Source organism: Capricornis sumatraensis, chromosome 7 (assembly GCF_032405125.1).
Source record: "Capricornis sumatraensis isolate serow.1 chromosome 7, serow.2, whole genome shotgun sequence".
NCBI classification, from domain to species: Eukaryota; Metazoa; Chordata; class Mammalia; order Artiodactyla; family Bovidae; genus Capricornis; species Capricornis sumatraensis.
In genome coordinates, this window is record NC_091075.1 from 70796596 (window position 1) to 70810526 (window position 13931).

At 42.2% G+C, this 13931-nt stretch overlaps 1 protein-coding gene across 1 annotated transcript in view; it reads left to right on the forward strand.

The window, feature by feature from the left end:
- The window catches only part of SPATA18 (spermatogenesis associated 18), a 58666-nt gene that overhangs the window by 17251 nt on the left and 27484 nt on the right, over positions 1-13931 (forward strand). Inside the window, exons 3-7 of the mRNA XM_068974948.1 lie at positions 6-121; positions 2859-2965; positions 9063-9158; positions 11270-11512; positions 13150-13474. Of these exons, the coding sequence (XP_068831049.1) occupies positions 6-121; positions 2859-2965; positions 9063-9158; positions 11270-11512; positions 13150-13474 (887 nt within the window). The remainder of the gene's footprint in view (positions 1-5; positions 122-2858; positions 2966-9062; positions 9159-11269; positions 11513-13149; positions 13475-13931) is intronic.

Sequence of the window (13931 nt, forward strand, 5' to 3'; positions counted from 1 at the left end):
TCCAGGAGGACATTATGATGGTGTGGAAACAATCAAATCACGTCTTTTGCCTTGGCTGGAGGCCTCCTTTACAGCTGCTTCCCTGGGGAAACCTGTGGACAGCAAGGTCCCTTCTCTACAGGTAGGGGTACAAAAGGATCATCCTCGGTATTCAGCACCTGATCAGGCTCTGGGAACTCAAACATACGTAAGATAAGGCTTTTTACCTAGTGAGGGGCTCGGTTCTAGTTAGGGAACTGAGACATGGGTTGGAAAGGTGAGTTTCTATTTATCATAGTAAGTGGCATAATGGATTGGGTTTTCTCTTAAGACAGATCAGCATTAAAATCTCAGCCTTGCCTACTTCCTAGTGATATGGCTTCAATCAACTCAAGGAGACTCTGCTTCCTCAGGATGAAAAGGGCCTGGTGATGGTTTGTATTTGGGACATTGATGTACCCACTCTAGGCGTTAAATAGTAACTTTTAAATGACAAGTTATCTCAAAAATAGACAAGCAACTTCTGCAGCTCAATTCCAGAAAAATAAACAACCCAATCAAAAAATGGGCCAAAGAACTAAACAGACATTTCTCCAAAGAAGACATACAGATGGCTAACAAACACATGAAAAGATGCTCAACATCACTCATTATCAGAGAAATGCAAATCAAAACCACAATGAGGTACCATTTCATGCTGGTCAGAATGGCTGCTATCCAAAAGTCTACAAGCAATAAATGCTGGAGAGGGTGTAGAGAAAAGGGAACTCTCTTACACTGTTGGTGGGAATGCAAACTAGTATAGCCACTATGGAGAACAGTGTTGGAGGTTCCTTAAAAAACTGGAAATAGAACTGCCATATGAACCAGCAATCCCATTGCTGGGCATACACACCAAGGAAACCAGAATTGAAAGAGACACATGTACCCCAATGTTCATTGAAGCACTGTTTATAATAGCCAGGACACGGAAGCAACCTAGATATCCATCAGCAGATGAATGGATAAGAAAGCTGTGGTACATATACACAATGGAATATTACTCAGCCATTAAAAAGAATACATTTGAATCAGTTCTAATGAGGTGGATGAAACTGGAGCCTATTATACAGAGTGAAATAAGCCAGAAAGAAAAACACCAATACAGTATACTAATGCATATATATGGAATTTAGAAAGATGGTAACGATAACCCTATATGCAAGACAGCAAAAGATACACAGATGTATAGAACAGTCCTTTGGACTCTGTGGGAGAAGGCGAGGGTGGGATGATTTGAGAGAATAGCATTGAAACGTGGATATTATCATATGTGAAACAGACCACCAGTCCAGGTTCGATGCATGATTCAGGGTGCTCAGGGCTGGTGCACTGGGATGACCCAGAGGGATGGGATGGGGAGGGAGGTGGGAGGGGGGCTCAGGATGAGGAACACATGTACACCCATGGCTGATTCATGTCAATGTATGGCAAAACCACTACAATATTGTAAAGTAAGTAGCCTCCAATTAAAATAAATAAATTAAAAAAAAAAAAGACAAGTTAGTCACCCTGACAGGGTATCATGGGGAAGAGGAGGTGAGTCATAAGAGAAAGGGATCATTAAAAGGGGGGCAGCTCAGTATTCTGAAAAAGTAAAATAAAATGAATTACCTAATTGGAAACTTCCCAGATAAGAAAACTCAATCCTGGTAAACCGATCAAGAGAGTGTCATCATTTGTGGCTGATATATCGGTGATTTCCACACAGCAGTGGTAGTGTTTTAATAGTTGAGGACCAGACTGAAAAGAGAACACATACTTTGCTCAAAGCAGAGGCCCCCAACCTCCAGGATCTAATGCCTGATGATCTGAGGTGGAATTGATGTAATAATAATAGAAATAAAGTGCACGATAAATGTAATGCACTTGAATCATCCTGAAACCATCCCCCACCCCAGGGTCCGTGGGAAAATTGTCTTCCATGAAACTGGTCGCTGGAGCCAAAAAGGGTGGGGACCGCTGGTAAGGCACGGTTATCACTATGTCTGGATAAGCAAAACATTGGTAACCTTGATTTTCAATGTTTTTTGGATTCATATAAATTTCTTTCAAAAGACGAACCACTTAGATCAGGCTGTGTTCTAAGACCATAGCTGTGTTCTAAGACCTGTTCTAAGACCAGGCTGTATTCTAAGACCACCATAGCTGTGTTCTAAGCAAGAGGGCCTTATGAGGTAGTGGCTGAAGGATTCCTGCTTAGAGATCACTTGACAGAATCCTTGTCCACCTTCTAAGGCCCTAGGTAGATTGTCCAACCTATTAGGTCTCAGTTTCCTCAGTTGCTAAATGGGAACAATGCTTTTGCTTACATAACAGGGTCATTGTTAGAGTTAAACATGATAAGCATGGGAAACAACTTACATGTAGATGTCAGTTTTCATTAAAGAAAGTTTGTACATGGGAAAAAAAATGTCTCTTAGATTTTTACCCCCTGTAGATGTTATTCTGGGTGTAAAGATGTAGAATGGTATTTCGGTGTCTTTTTTAAAAAATCTGAGGTATCACGTACCTGCAGTGAAAACCATAGATTGATGAATTTTGACAAATGGATATATCCTTGTAACTCACATCCCTATTGAGATACAAAACACTTCCATTCCTTTAGCTCATTCCCTTGTGCCACTTCCCAGTCCCCTCCCTCTGCCCTTAGGGCAATCACCCTTTGGATTTTTATCACTCTAGGTTAATTATGCCTGCACAGAAACTTCACGAAAATGAAACAATACATTACATGCCCTTTGGGCTTGACTTTTTTTGTCCAGAGTAATGTTTTTGCTGTCCATGTGGCTTCATGTTTTCAGACTCTGTTTTGATTTTTTTTTTTTTTATCATTCCAGGACACATTCGATAAGGACAGACATAGGGAGTTTGGTACTCGGGACATACAACAATTAGATGCTGATTTGAGTGCAACTTGTAATCAACTCAACCAGGTTCAAGATGAGTAAGAGGAATGCAAGTTATTTTCTTTCAAAAAGAATTGCTTATTCTTAATATTTAAGTTTAAAAGGAAAATATTAGCTCATGTAAAATGTAGTTATTTGCAAATACGTAACATGATGTGTGTATGTGTATGAGTGGGGAGTCAGTGCCTTTGAATATGGAGATAGGATTTCTATGTTATGATCCCTAAGACTCTGGTTCCCTTGGCTCCATTCCCGAGGTTCCTCCTTCTTCATAGGCCCACTATCAGTCCATATTTATAAAACAGAAAGATTGTAACATGCAAATCTACTTTTGGGAAGGAAAATAAAAGATGCAGACAGGAAAAGCGTGGAAGATCAGGTAAAGAGAAAAGATAAGAGAAAGAGAGAAAGTAAAATGAAGCAGTCTGCATCTATCTGTCATGTAAGGTCTATGTATTCCTGACTAAGAAGCATTCAAAATTTTGGAATAATTTTGAGATACAAAAGGTGTAATTTGAAAAAGTTAAGTAATGTCAGGCAATAATGGACCTCAGATGTATGCTATGTGCAAAGCCAGGGTAGCAAGCTCAAGGAATCACTGCAATGAAAATTGCAAACTTTGGTTTGTACTTGAGGGAGATAGACAAATGTGATGCAACTGCTTTCAACTTATCTAAAAAAATCCATCAATAAGGTGTTTCTCCCACCGCAGCATTGCTCCATGGCTGACCTGCAGAGGGCAGCAAAGGATTCTTTTGTCACTAGTTAGGGCTTATGGAAGAATAAAGAATCTGCCTACAGTGCAAAAGACCTGGGTTTGATCCCTGGTCTGGAAGATACTCTGGAGAAGCGAATGGCAATCCACTCCAGTATTCTTGCCTGGAGAATCCCATGGACAAGAGGAGGATGGCGGGCTACAGTTCGAGGGGTAGCAAAGAGTCGGACACTACTGAGCGACTAACACACTACACAGGGCTTATGATGAAATACCATGTGGCATTCTGCCTTGTTCTCTGCTGAGATTTCCTTCTAAGGAAAACATCTCTATTGATCGATTGATTTAGTTTTGCCCAATTATAAAAGTTACACACATTTCCTTCTCAAGATGCATATAATAAAAGTACAAAGGTGAAAATCACCTATTAGTTTATGCCTATTAACATTTTTCGGAGAAGGCAATGACAACCCACTCCAGTACTCTTGCCTGGAAAATCCCATGGACGGAGGAGCCTGGTAGGCTGCAGTCCATGGGGTCAAAAAGAGTCGGGCACGACTGAGCGACTTCACTTTCACTTTTCACTTTCATGCATTGGAGAAGGAAATGGCAACCCACTCCAGTATTCTTGCCTGGAGAATCCCAGGGATGGGGGAGCCTAGTGGGCTGTCACCTATGGGGTCGCACAGAGTTGGACACGACTGAAGCGACTTAGCAGCATTAACATTTTTGCATATTTTACTCTAGATATTTTTCCTTTCACACACACACACACACACACACACACACACACACACACACAGAGTTACCTCCCCACACACTCACTTATTTTTCCAATTGGAGCCATTGTCAGCAGTTTTATAGCTGTAGCAGTCAAAATTTACAAATGTAATGTGCACAATGGGTAAATTCCTCTGAATTTCTATGACTTAATTCAACTAATGTCAACTGATTTGGAGAGGGGTAAGGAGGAGCCTTAACCCTGCCACTTCTTTTCTGGTTTATCATAGTTCTTTTTGTGTAAATCTTCAGTTAATTCCAAGTTCGGACTTCTGTTAGGGGCTGTGTTTGCCCTTTCAGGGGGTCTCACTGTCCTCCTCCTTCCTTAGATGGCTGTCTAGGGGTGGAGGGATGCTTTTGCACTCTCCTGGTGCTGGAGGAGAGGGGCTTTGGGGTCTTGTACTTCCCTCTGGCTTCTTGCTGCCTTGGTTCTGCCTGGACACTAGAGTCTTGTGCTGATGGATGCTGAGTTGTGGCTTGTTGGTTAGGTTTCCTGGGGCATTTGATGGCTTCTGCTGCTGCCTCTGGTTACGAGGCAAATCTTTGTGACCTTTCCGGTTCTTGACTTCAGGCAGCACCCATAGGAGCCAGGAATTCCTACCTCCCTCTCTTGTCACCATAGCTGTGTAGTTACCCATAAGAGGTATCATGGACCAAAAGCTATGACTGCGTGGATTTTTTTTTTAAAGCGTTTATCTGGAAATAATGTCAAATACAGAAAATTTACAAGAATAGTACTAAAAACACCCATGTACCCTTTCATAGGCCTTTTGCCCTGTTTACTTTATCATTTGTACTTATACTCTATCTGTGTGTACACTCCCCTCCCCCATTTGAAAGCTGCACACAGTCAAGTGCTTGTTTTTTCCCCTAAATTTCCTACTTTTGGTCTGGTTTAACCCATTTGTGGTTCATATTCTATTTCTTAAGGCATCAGAAATGATGGAGGCTGTTCACCCAGGTTTAATGTTAGCCAGCTCTCTCCTCCACTACTCTGCTTCCTTGTCTCTAAATCCAGGATGCTATCTACTGTGGAATGAAGGGCCCATCCGAGGAGGTTCCCAGGTCTAACCTTGCGGAGTCCAGTCTGGGTGTGACTCAGTTCCATATGAGCCAATTCCAATAGAATGGGGATAGGTCTGTCTAGGTTTGATGAGCCTTAGACAAGGGAAGACCACTAGATTTTATGCTAGGACTCTGGTTAGAAACCTCACCTGTTCTCATTTCCTGCGTCCAATCTATTAGAGGATCCAGTGGAATCTACCTCCTAAACACCTCCTGCACACGGTCCTTTCTATACTACTACTGCTGCTCTCAGTCAAACCTCTGTAAGCTCTCACTCAGTTGCCTTCCAATCGGCTTCCCTGGGTCTGTTCTTGCTCTACTACCATCCATTTTCCACATAGGAAATAGAAATATATTTTTATCATAGCAAGTAACTCCCCCACGTCCAGCTTAAAGCCTCTTCAGTTCAGTTCAGTTCAGTCGCTCAATCGTGTCTGACTCTTTGTGACCCCATGTATCACAGCACGCCAGGCCTCCCTGTCCATCACCAACTCCCGGAGTTCACTCAGACTCATGTCCATAGAGTCGGTGATGCCATCCAGCCATCTCATCCTCTGTCATCCCCTTCTCCTGCCCCCAATCCCTTCCAGCATCAGAGTCTTTTCCAATGAGTCAACTCTTCACATGAGGTGGCCAAAGTACTGGAGTTTCAGCTTTAGCATCATTCCCTCCAAAGAATACCCTGGACTGATCTCCTTTAGAATGGACTGGGTGGATCTCCTTGCAGTCCAAGGGACTCTCAAGAGTCTTCTCCAACACCACAGTTCAAAAGCATCAATTCTTCGGCCGTTAGCTTTCTTCACAGTCCAACTCTCACATCCATACACGACTACTGGAAAAACTATAGCCTTGACTAGACCGGCTTTTGTTGGCAAAGTAATGTCTCTATCTTTTGAATATGCTATCTAGGTTGGTCATAACTTTCCTTCCAAGGAGTAAGTGTCTTTTAATTTCATGGCTGCAATCACCATCTGCAGTGATTTTGGAGCCCCCCAAAATAAAGTCTGTCACTGTTTCCACTGTTTCCCCATCTATTTGCCATGAAGTGATGGGACCAAATGCCATGATCTTAGTTTTCTGAATGTTGACCTTTAAAGCCTCTTAGTCACCCCTTTGTGTACTTAGAAAAAAAATTCTAAATTCCTTCTCAGAGCTCTCCCAGCCCTGTGTGATCTGACCCTACCTCTTGCTCCACCCTCATCTCATGCCAGGCTCCCCTCATCCAGTCTTCCCTCTGCCTCCTCTCCTCGAGGCCTTGCCTGTGTTCTTTCAGAAAAGCAGAAGTCTTCTGCTGGTTCTTTGCAAGACTAGCTTTTTCTTGTCTTCCAGGTCTCAGTTTAAATGTGACTTTCTCAGTGTCTGTGACCACTCTACACTGAACAGTCTTTCCTTTCTCTCTCACTTCTCTCTTTCAACAATTATCTATACCACAAGTTGAGACTTTGAAAAATTTGTTTGCATATTTATGATTCACTAAATTGGAGGCTCCAGAGGGTTACCATCCTGTATCACTATTCTCACACTTGTATATCCAGCACCCACCATTGTGCTGGCACATAATAAATTCTCAATAATTTGCTCAATAAGTGAATAAATCTGTAATGAAAAACAAATATGTTAGCCTGTTTAAAACAATGCTTGTCACATGAATGCACCCCCTTTATTCTTTCTGTATATCATCCAAGGGGGCCAAGTTAGCCCTCTTGCCCCTTTTGTTCATATGTATATTAGCTCATACACGTGTGCCAGGTCTTTTTTTAAAAATTGAAGTATAGTTGATCTACAGCATTGTGTTAGTTTCTGCTGTATAGCAACGTGAGTCAGCTATACATTCGTATATATATATGTGTGTATATATATACACACATTCGATAACATGCTCTTTTCCATTATGGTTAATCACAGAATATTGACTATTAATCCCTGTGCTACACAGTAGGACCTTGTTGTTTATCAGTTCTATATACAATAGTTTGCATCTGCCAACCCTAAGCTTCTAATCCTTCCTCCTCCACCCTCTCTCCCTATGCCTTGTCTTGAGACAAAAAGCAAAACAAAGCAAACGAAAAATGATTACTGTTCATACTCTTCCCCCTTTCTTGGTCTATTTTCTTCTTTTAATATTCCACAATTTTCTCTTGGTAAAAGTGTTCATTTTCCCATATATACTTAAAAAAATCTATAACATGTTCACATTTAAATTAAATCATAGTAATTTCCTTCCAACTGCCAACATCCCTATTATGAAGTTATTGCTACTTTGGTTTTAGTTTAGACTTTAGGCATTTCATTGTTTCACTCATTCAGTTTTTTTTTTTTTTTTAATCTACTATATGACAGGCACTGTTTTACATGCTAGGGATAAAGAGATCAATACAATAGACTCTTTGCCTCTCAATAGTTCACAGTTTGTAATGAGATTATAGACGTGAACAACTGTGGGAGGAGCTCAGAAGGGGAGACGAACTTTGCCCGAGTTAGACGTGGCCTTTGGAGAAGTATTCATGGATGAGTGGGGGTTTGTTGGAGGAGACGGATATAAGATGGGATTTGGGGAAACTCACACCACTTCTTCTATTTCCTCACTGCCTGGGACCAGTGGGGACTTGATAGGGATCTTGCTAGCCCATTATTTCTCAGCCTGCCTCACTGTAGAGGGGAGGCCAGAGTTTAACCTTCCATTCTTCTGTCCGAGTGTAAGGGGGAAGACTGATGTAAGTTTGGATAGCAGTTGCAATCTCTTATTCTCAGAACTACTGTGATGAAAGAGACAGGGTGTTCCAGGGATGTAGGGTCAGAGATGTCCGGAAACCTCTGATATGATCTCTCGCTGTACTAGGACAGCTTCACTGAGAACCACTGGTCCTTGTCCAGTGGCATCCATCGCATCCTCATGTCGTTTAATTTAGACCTAATGAAATAGTATGATTTATTATGATTTGCCTACAATGAGAGGAGTCTTTGAAACTAACAATGACCAAACTAGGTTGAAAATGCAGGAAAATTGTCCTCAACTAGTGCTGGAAGTCAGAGGCGGGAACACGTGAGATACTTGGTAGTTGACTGTAATTGTGGAAGACTTTCTTCATAGGTTGACAAATAATTTTTTTATATTTAGTAAGTTCAGAAAAATTAAGTCAAATACAATGCTACAGTGCAAAATAATAAGAATAGGTATTAATATATTACAGAAAAATGGAGACTTTATAGAGAGAAGCAACCTGGGGATTTGGTATAATTAGAGAAGATGAATTAGGAGGGTGAGATGAAGAGATTGAACAAGTTTCTTTGTACTTTCCATTCTAATATCAGTAAATATTATGTAGTCTTGTAGGGGAAGTAGCACTGAAATTTCTTTGAGTTTGACATTGAGGAAAGACGCTAGCATGTTTTTGCATACCAGTGTGCCATAATATTTTTAAGATCATCTGATTGAATGCAGATGTCTTATAATTTGTTCTTGTTTATGTTGAATTTATAGCATATGGCTAAAGTTCCCAAGAGAAACTATGCCTTGATTTAAAAAGTCTGCCAGATTTGGAAAGTCTGTCTTTAGTTACTGATTTCTCTTACAGTATGGCTGAGACTGAAAAGACTCTTGAAGAACCCAAGAACAGATCTGCCATATCCCTTTTGGCTGCAGAGGAGGAAATAAATCAGCTAAAAAAGCAGTAAGAAAAAAAAAATGACAGGATTATTGCAGGCTGTTAATTAATCTTTGAATTTAGCTTTCTTGGTGTTCCATGACAATACAAAAGAATCTGTCCACAAAGAGGAGAGGCAGCAATATTTTTATTAATATTTTATATACTTTTCTTATTACAAAAGCAGTCAGTTTGGTTCAGTTCAGTTCAGTCTCTCAGTCATGTCTGACTCTGTGACCTCATGGACTGCAGCATGCCAGGCTTCCCTGTCCATTGCCAGCTCCTGGAGCTTACTCAAACTCATGTCCATTGAGTCGGTGATGCCATCCAACTATCTCATCCTCTGTTGTCCCCTTTTCCTCCTGCCTTCAATCTTTCCCAGCATCAGTGTCTTTTCAAATGAGTCAGTTCTTTGCATCAGATGGCCAAGGGAAGTTTCAGCTTCAGCATCAGTCCTTCCAATGAATATTCAGGACTGATTTCCTTTAGGATTGACTGGTTTGATCTCTTTGTAGTCCAAGGGACTCTCAAGAGTTTTCACCAACACCATAGTTCAGAAGCATCAATTCTTTGGTGCTCAGCTTTCTTTATAGTCCAACTCTCACATCCATACATGACTACTGGAAAAACCGTAGCTTTGACTAGACAGACCTTTGTTGGCAGTGTCTCTGCTTTTTAGTATGCTGTCTAGGTTGGTCATAGCTTTTCTTCCAAGGAGCAAGTGTCTTTTAATTTCATGGCTGCAGTCACCATCTGCAGTGATTTTGGAGCCCAGGAAAGTAAAATCTGTCACTCTTTTCCATTGTTTCCCTATCTATTTGCCTATCTACTATAGAAAATCTTCAAAGCATAGTAGAAAGGAATCAAAAAGCTCTCATAATTCCAGAGCCAGTTCACTCTCACCATTGGATATTTCCTCCAATTAGTTCATTAAAAATAAAGACAACAAAATATGAGTATACAGTTGTGGACCCCATTTTTTCATTTAATATTTTTCTCTATTACCAAGAAAAAATAAAGCGGAGCTTAGTTTTAAATAGATCCATCATATTTCCTCATTTGAGTATTTCCCTAATATTAAATATTTACTTTGATGCCAATTTTCAACATTAGAAATAATTTTTTGTGGCAAATCTTAGTTTAAATTTCAGATTGTTAGTCTTTAAAGATAAAGAAATTTTTCTAGAAGGGGAAAATTAACACTGATCCTTTAAGGTTATACTTTTTAAAATCTTAACTTTGATTTTTTCCCCCAAAAGAGCAGTTGTAGTAAAATACATATATACACATTTCTACTGTCTTCATACATGTTCCAATTGTTCTGATTTCTTAAGGAGCATCCATAAATTTTAGCTTGGAGCACTGCTCTGTTTTCCACTTCTAACTCCCCTCTCATCATCATTTCAATCTCTTATTTTTCTAGCGGATAAAGCTTCTCAAATTCTTTATCTCCTATTACTCAGTAATTCTTATAGCACCTACTCTGTTCTTCACTGTTTCTAGGGCAGCGTTTAATTCTGCTACTGCATTTTCGGCTCCTCTGTATCCTTCTTAATCTTACCCCTTCCCTTTTCTTCTAACACCATTGTCATTTTCATCACACCATGTTCTCTTCTTATGATGTTTTCTCCCCGGTATGATGGTCACACCTCTTTGTATGTAATGAGGATGCCCATTTTATTTCTAAAGCTTTTCTCCACACATCTGCTTACTGTTGTGGATGTTATTCAATTTCCAGTGAAGTTTCTCCACCCCCAGCCCCCCACATTCTGAAGCACTAGTGAGAATAGATCATGTCTTGACCAGCTTCTGGAGTAGGTTTTGGAGGTCACTTGCTTCCAGAGTTTTGTGCAGTGAAGCCTCTGCAAGGATTTCATGACTCTGCCCACAGCTTTGGCTAGAAAATTTGCACATCTATCTTTTCTTCAGGAGCTTTCCCATGCAAGCTGTAGACACAGTGTGGTTCCCTGACCCTGGCAATTCTGTTAATTTGTTCTTGTTCCTATTTCCATGAGTTTTCCAAGGCAATAACAACACACTAAATAGAGTCACCTCATTAAGTATGCCAATTGCAGTTTATCACCTTTCCTCCATCTCTACCTCTCTCTCTTTTCTTTCAAACCTTTGTTTCTGTTCAGGCTTAAATCTCTTCAAGCCCAGGAAGAATCTCGCCACAGAAACTCAGATCGTAGATCAGAGAAGCGGGGCTCCGAGCGTAGGAGAGTGGAGCTGCGGGGCTCAGAGCAGCGGGTCTCTGACCTGGACAGGCGAAGCGCAAACCAGTGGAACGCAGAAGCCGTGTGCGATTATGAGAAACAGCTCCGAACACTGAAGGATGAGATAGCTGTTCTGTCTGCTGAAAAATCTGTACTCCAAGGAAGGTCTGACAAACTCTCACAGATCTTTTCATTTAAGCCCCTTTTTGCCAAGTTAGTGATCAAAGCCTGGCTCGGTAAAGGAAAAAAAAAACAAAACCAAAAGTAAAATGATATCCTGAACCCAAACCCCAACAGTATGGAAAATTTTGAACTGTAGAGGGCTGGTTTCTCTAACTGCTCCTTTCCAGAGAGAAAATACCTCCTGGATTTACAATACTTGGGCACTAATTAATTTCGGACTGACACCAAAGCTTATGGAATGGAACTGAGATGTGCAAAGGAAAGTTTGTGGCTTGAAACCAGATTTGAGTGCCTGTAATGCAAAAGGCAGTACTCGTGTTGAAACACTTGATACCTGTGTTGAAACACTGTTCATGATAGGAGGATCCTGTTCTCTGAGTCCTAGGAGTCCTCTCTCCAGAGATGACCCACTGTCACTTTACTGCCAGGCATTTCCTTTTTACATCTCACTTTGTCAGATGGGGTGTGTAGGTAAGGGAATGTGAAATTGCCTTCTACTGATGGACAAAATGGTAAGACAGGACATTCAGCGTTAAGTGAGGTCAAAGCAGCATGTTTCTCTGCCTTTTCTTGTGCCCTCTAACACTTCCCTCTTCCCTGCCAGCCCCACAGTGTGCCCAGATTCAGGCTAACGTCAAAGCCACGCCTACTCCAGCTCTCCATTTCCTTAAATGTCACCTTAATCTTTCATTTTGGGGAATCGCTCCATCAGTGTGGTGCAGGTGCCAGCTTGTACTAGCTCCTGGGGACCGATTCTGTGCATTTCTACCTAACTCCAGGTTCAGTGACATCACATGAATAGTTTGAAATTGCCTATGGTGAGAGTGCTTGTTGCACTATGGAAATTGGCAAACACTATAAATGAGGGTTCCCCCCCACCTCCACCTTCCACCTTCAGAGAGGCTGCTTTGCACTACCTTTTGCCCCATAGTTGCTTCTATAAAACTTTCCCTTAGGATTAGCTAGTCTGATCATTTATTATGTACTTGGTAGCAATATATAATACCTTTCACTGACACAATGCTTTTCGATTCCCCAAGTACCTCCCCATATTCTTCCAACCCCCACCACCAACCTAAAATAGGGCACAAATTATGTAGGTGAAAATGGAGGATCTGGAGAGGAGACATGACTGCAAATGGTTTCATTGTTATAGAAGGAGAGCACATTTTCTTTCCCATTGTTCAGTCTGTTTATCTCATTTTATACCAGAAAGCTCCGTGATGTGTCAGTCGCCCAAGGTCAGGGTAAGAAATCTGACTTCTTTAACTCTGGCTCTTGCTAGCTGTGTTTCTCTAGGACAGCCCTCCTAGCATTTATGAGCCTCAAACCTCCTCATCTGTAAAATGGCCAGCAATCAATATTGACCTTACCTGGCTGTTTGGAAGGTAAACTGATGTGCTGAGTGAGTGAAAGTGAGTTATAAATTCTAATGCATCAGGTAAATATAGAGTACTGTTTTTCCTTTGAGGAGACACAGTGCCTCTCACAGGGAGCTGCTCTCCTTGCCTCTGCTGCTGGTGGCTTCTGGTTTATGGGGAGAGAAGCAGCTGGAGTGTAGGAACAGAAGGGAGGAGGAAATCGGAGCACTTCCCTGCCTGATTCTTGCTCACCCACAGGTCCGCCAGGAGCCGATCTCCTAGTCCTGCCCCTTGCAGCCGCAGCCACAGCCGCAGCCGCAGCCACAGCCGCAGCCGCAGCCACAGCCGCAGCCACAGCTGCAGCCACAGTCACAGCCGAAGCAGATCCGCCAGCCCCTCCTCTGCCAAGGCTAGGACCCCGTCTCCGAATCGCGCCAAACTGTCCAGCGTGGCGCGCAAAGCCGCCCTGCTGTCCCGGTTCAGCGATGCTTATTCCCAGGGCCGCCTGGATGCGCAGTGCCTGCTGCGGCGCTGCATCGACAAAGCCGAGACGGTGCAGCGGATCATCTACATCGCGACTGTGGTACGTGAGGCTCGCGATGGGTCGCTGCGCTTCCGTGGTTCCTGGGCAAAGCGGGCGGGAAAACCTGGGTAACCTCAACAGGACACGCACGAAGACTCGTAGGGCCTGAGATCACTGAAGGAGAGCGGGCTTCCGTTTCCTCCCTCCCTTCTTTCCTCTTTCCTCTCTTCTCCTGTTCTTTCTTTTTCTTTCCTTCCTTCTTACTTTCCTTCCATGCACCTATTACAAATATTTGCAATGAATTATTTTTCACACTAAGAACCTTTTCTTATGGGCTTCCCTGGTGGTTCAGTGGTAAACCTGCCAATGCAGGTTTAGTCTCTGGGTAGGGGAGGATCCCCTGGAGAAGGAAACGGCAGCCCACTCCAGTATTCTTGCCTGGGAAATCCCATGGACAGAGGAGCCTGGAGGGCTACAGCCCATGGGGTTGCAAAAGAGTTGGATACAACTTAGTGGC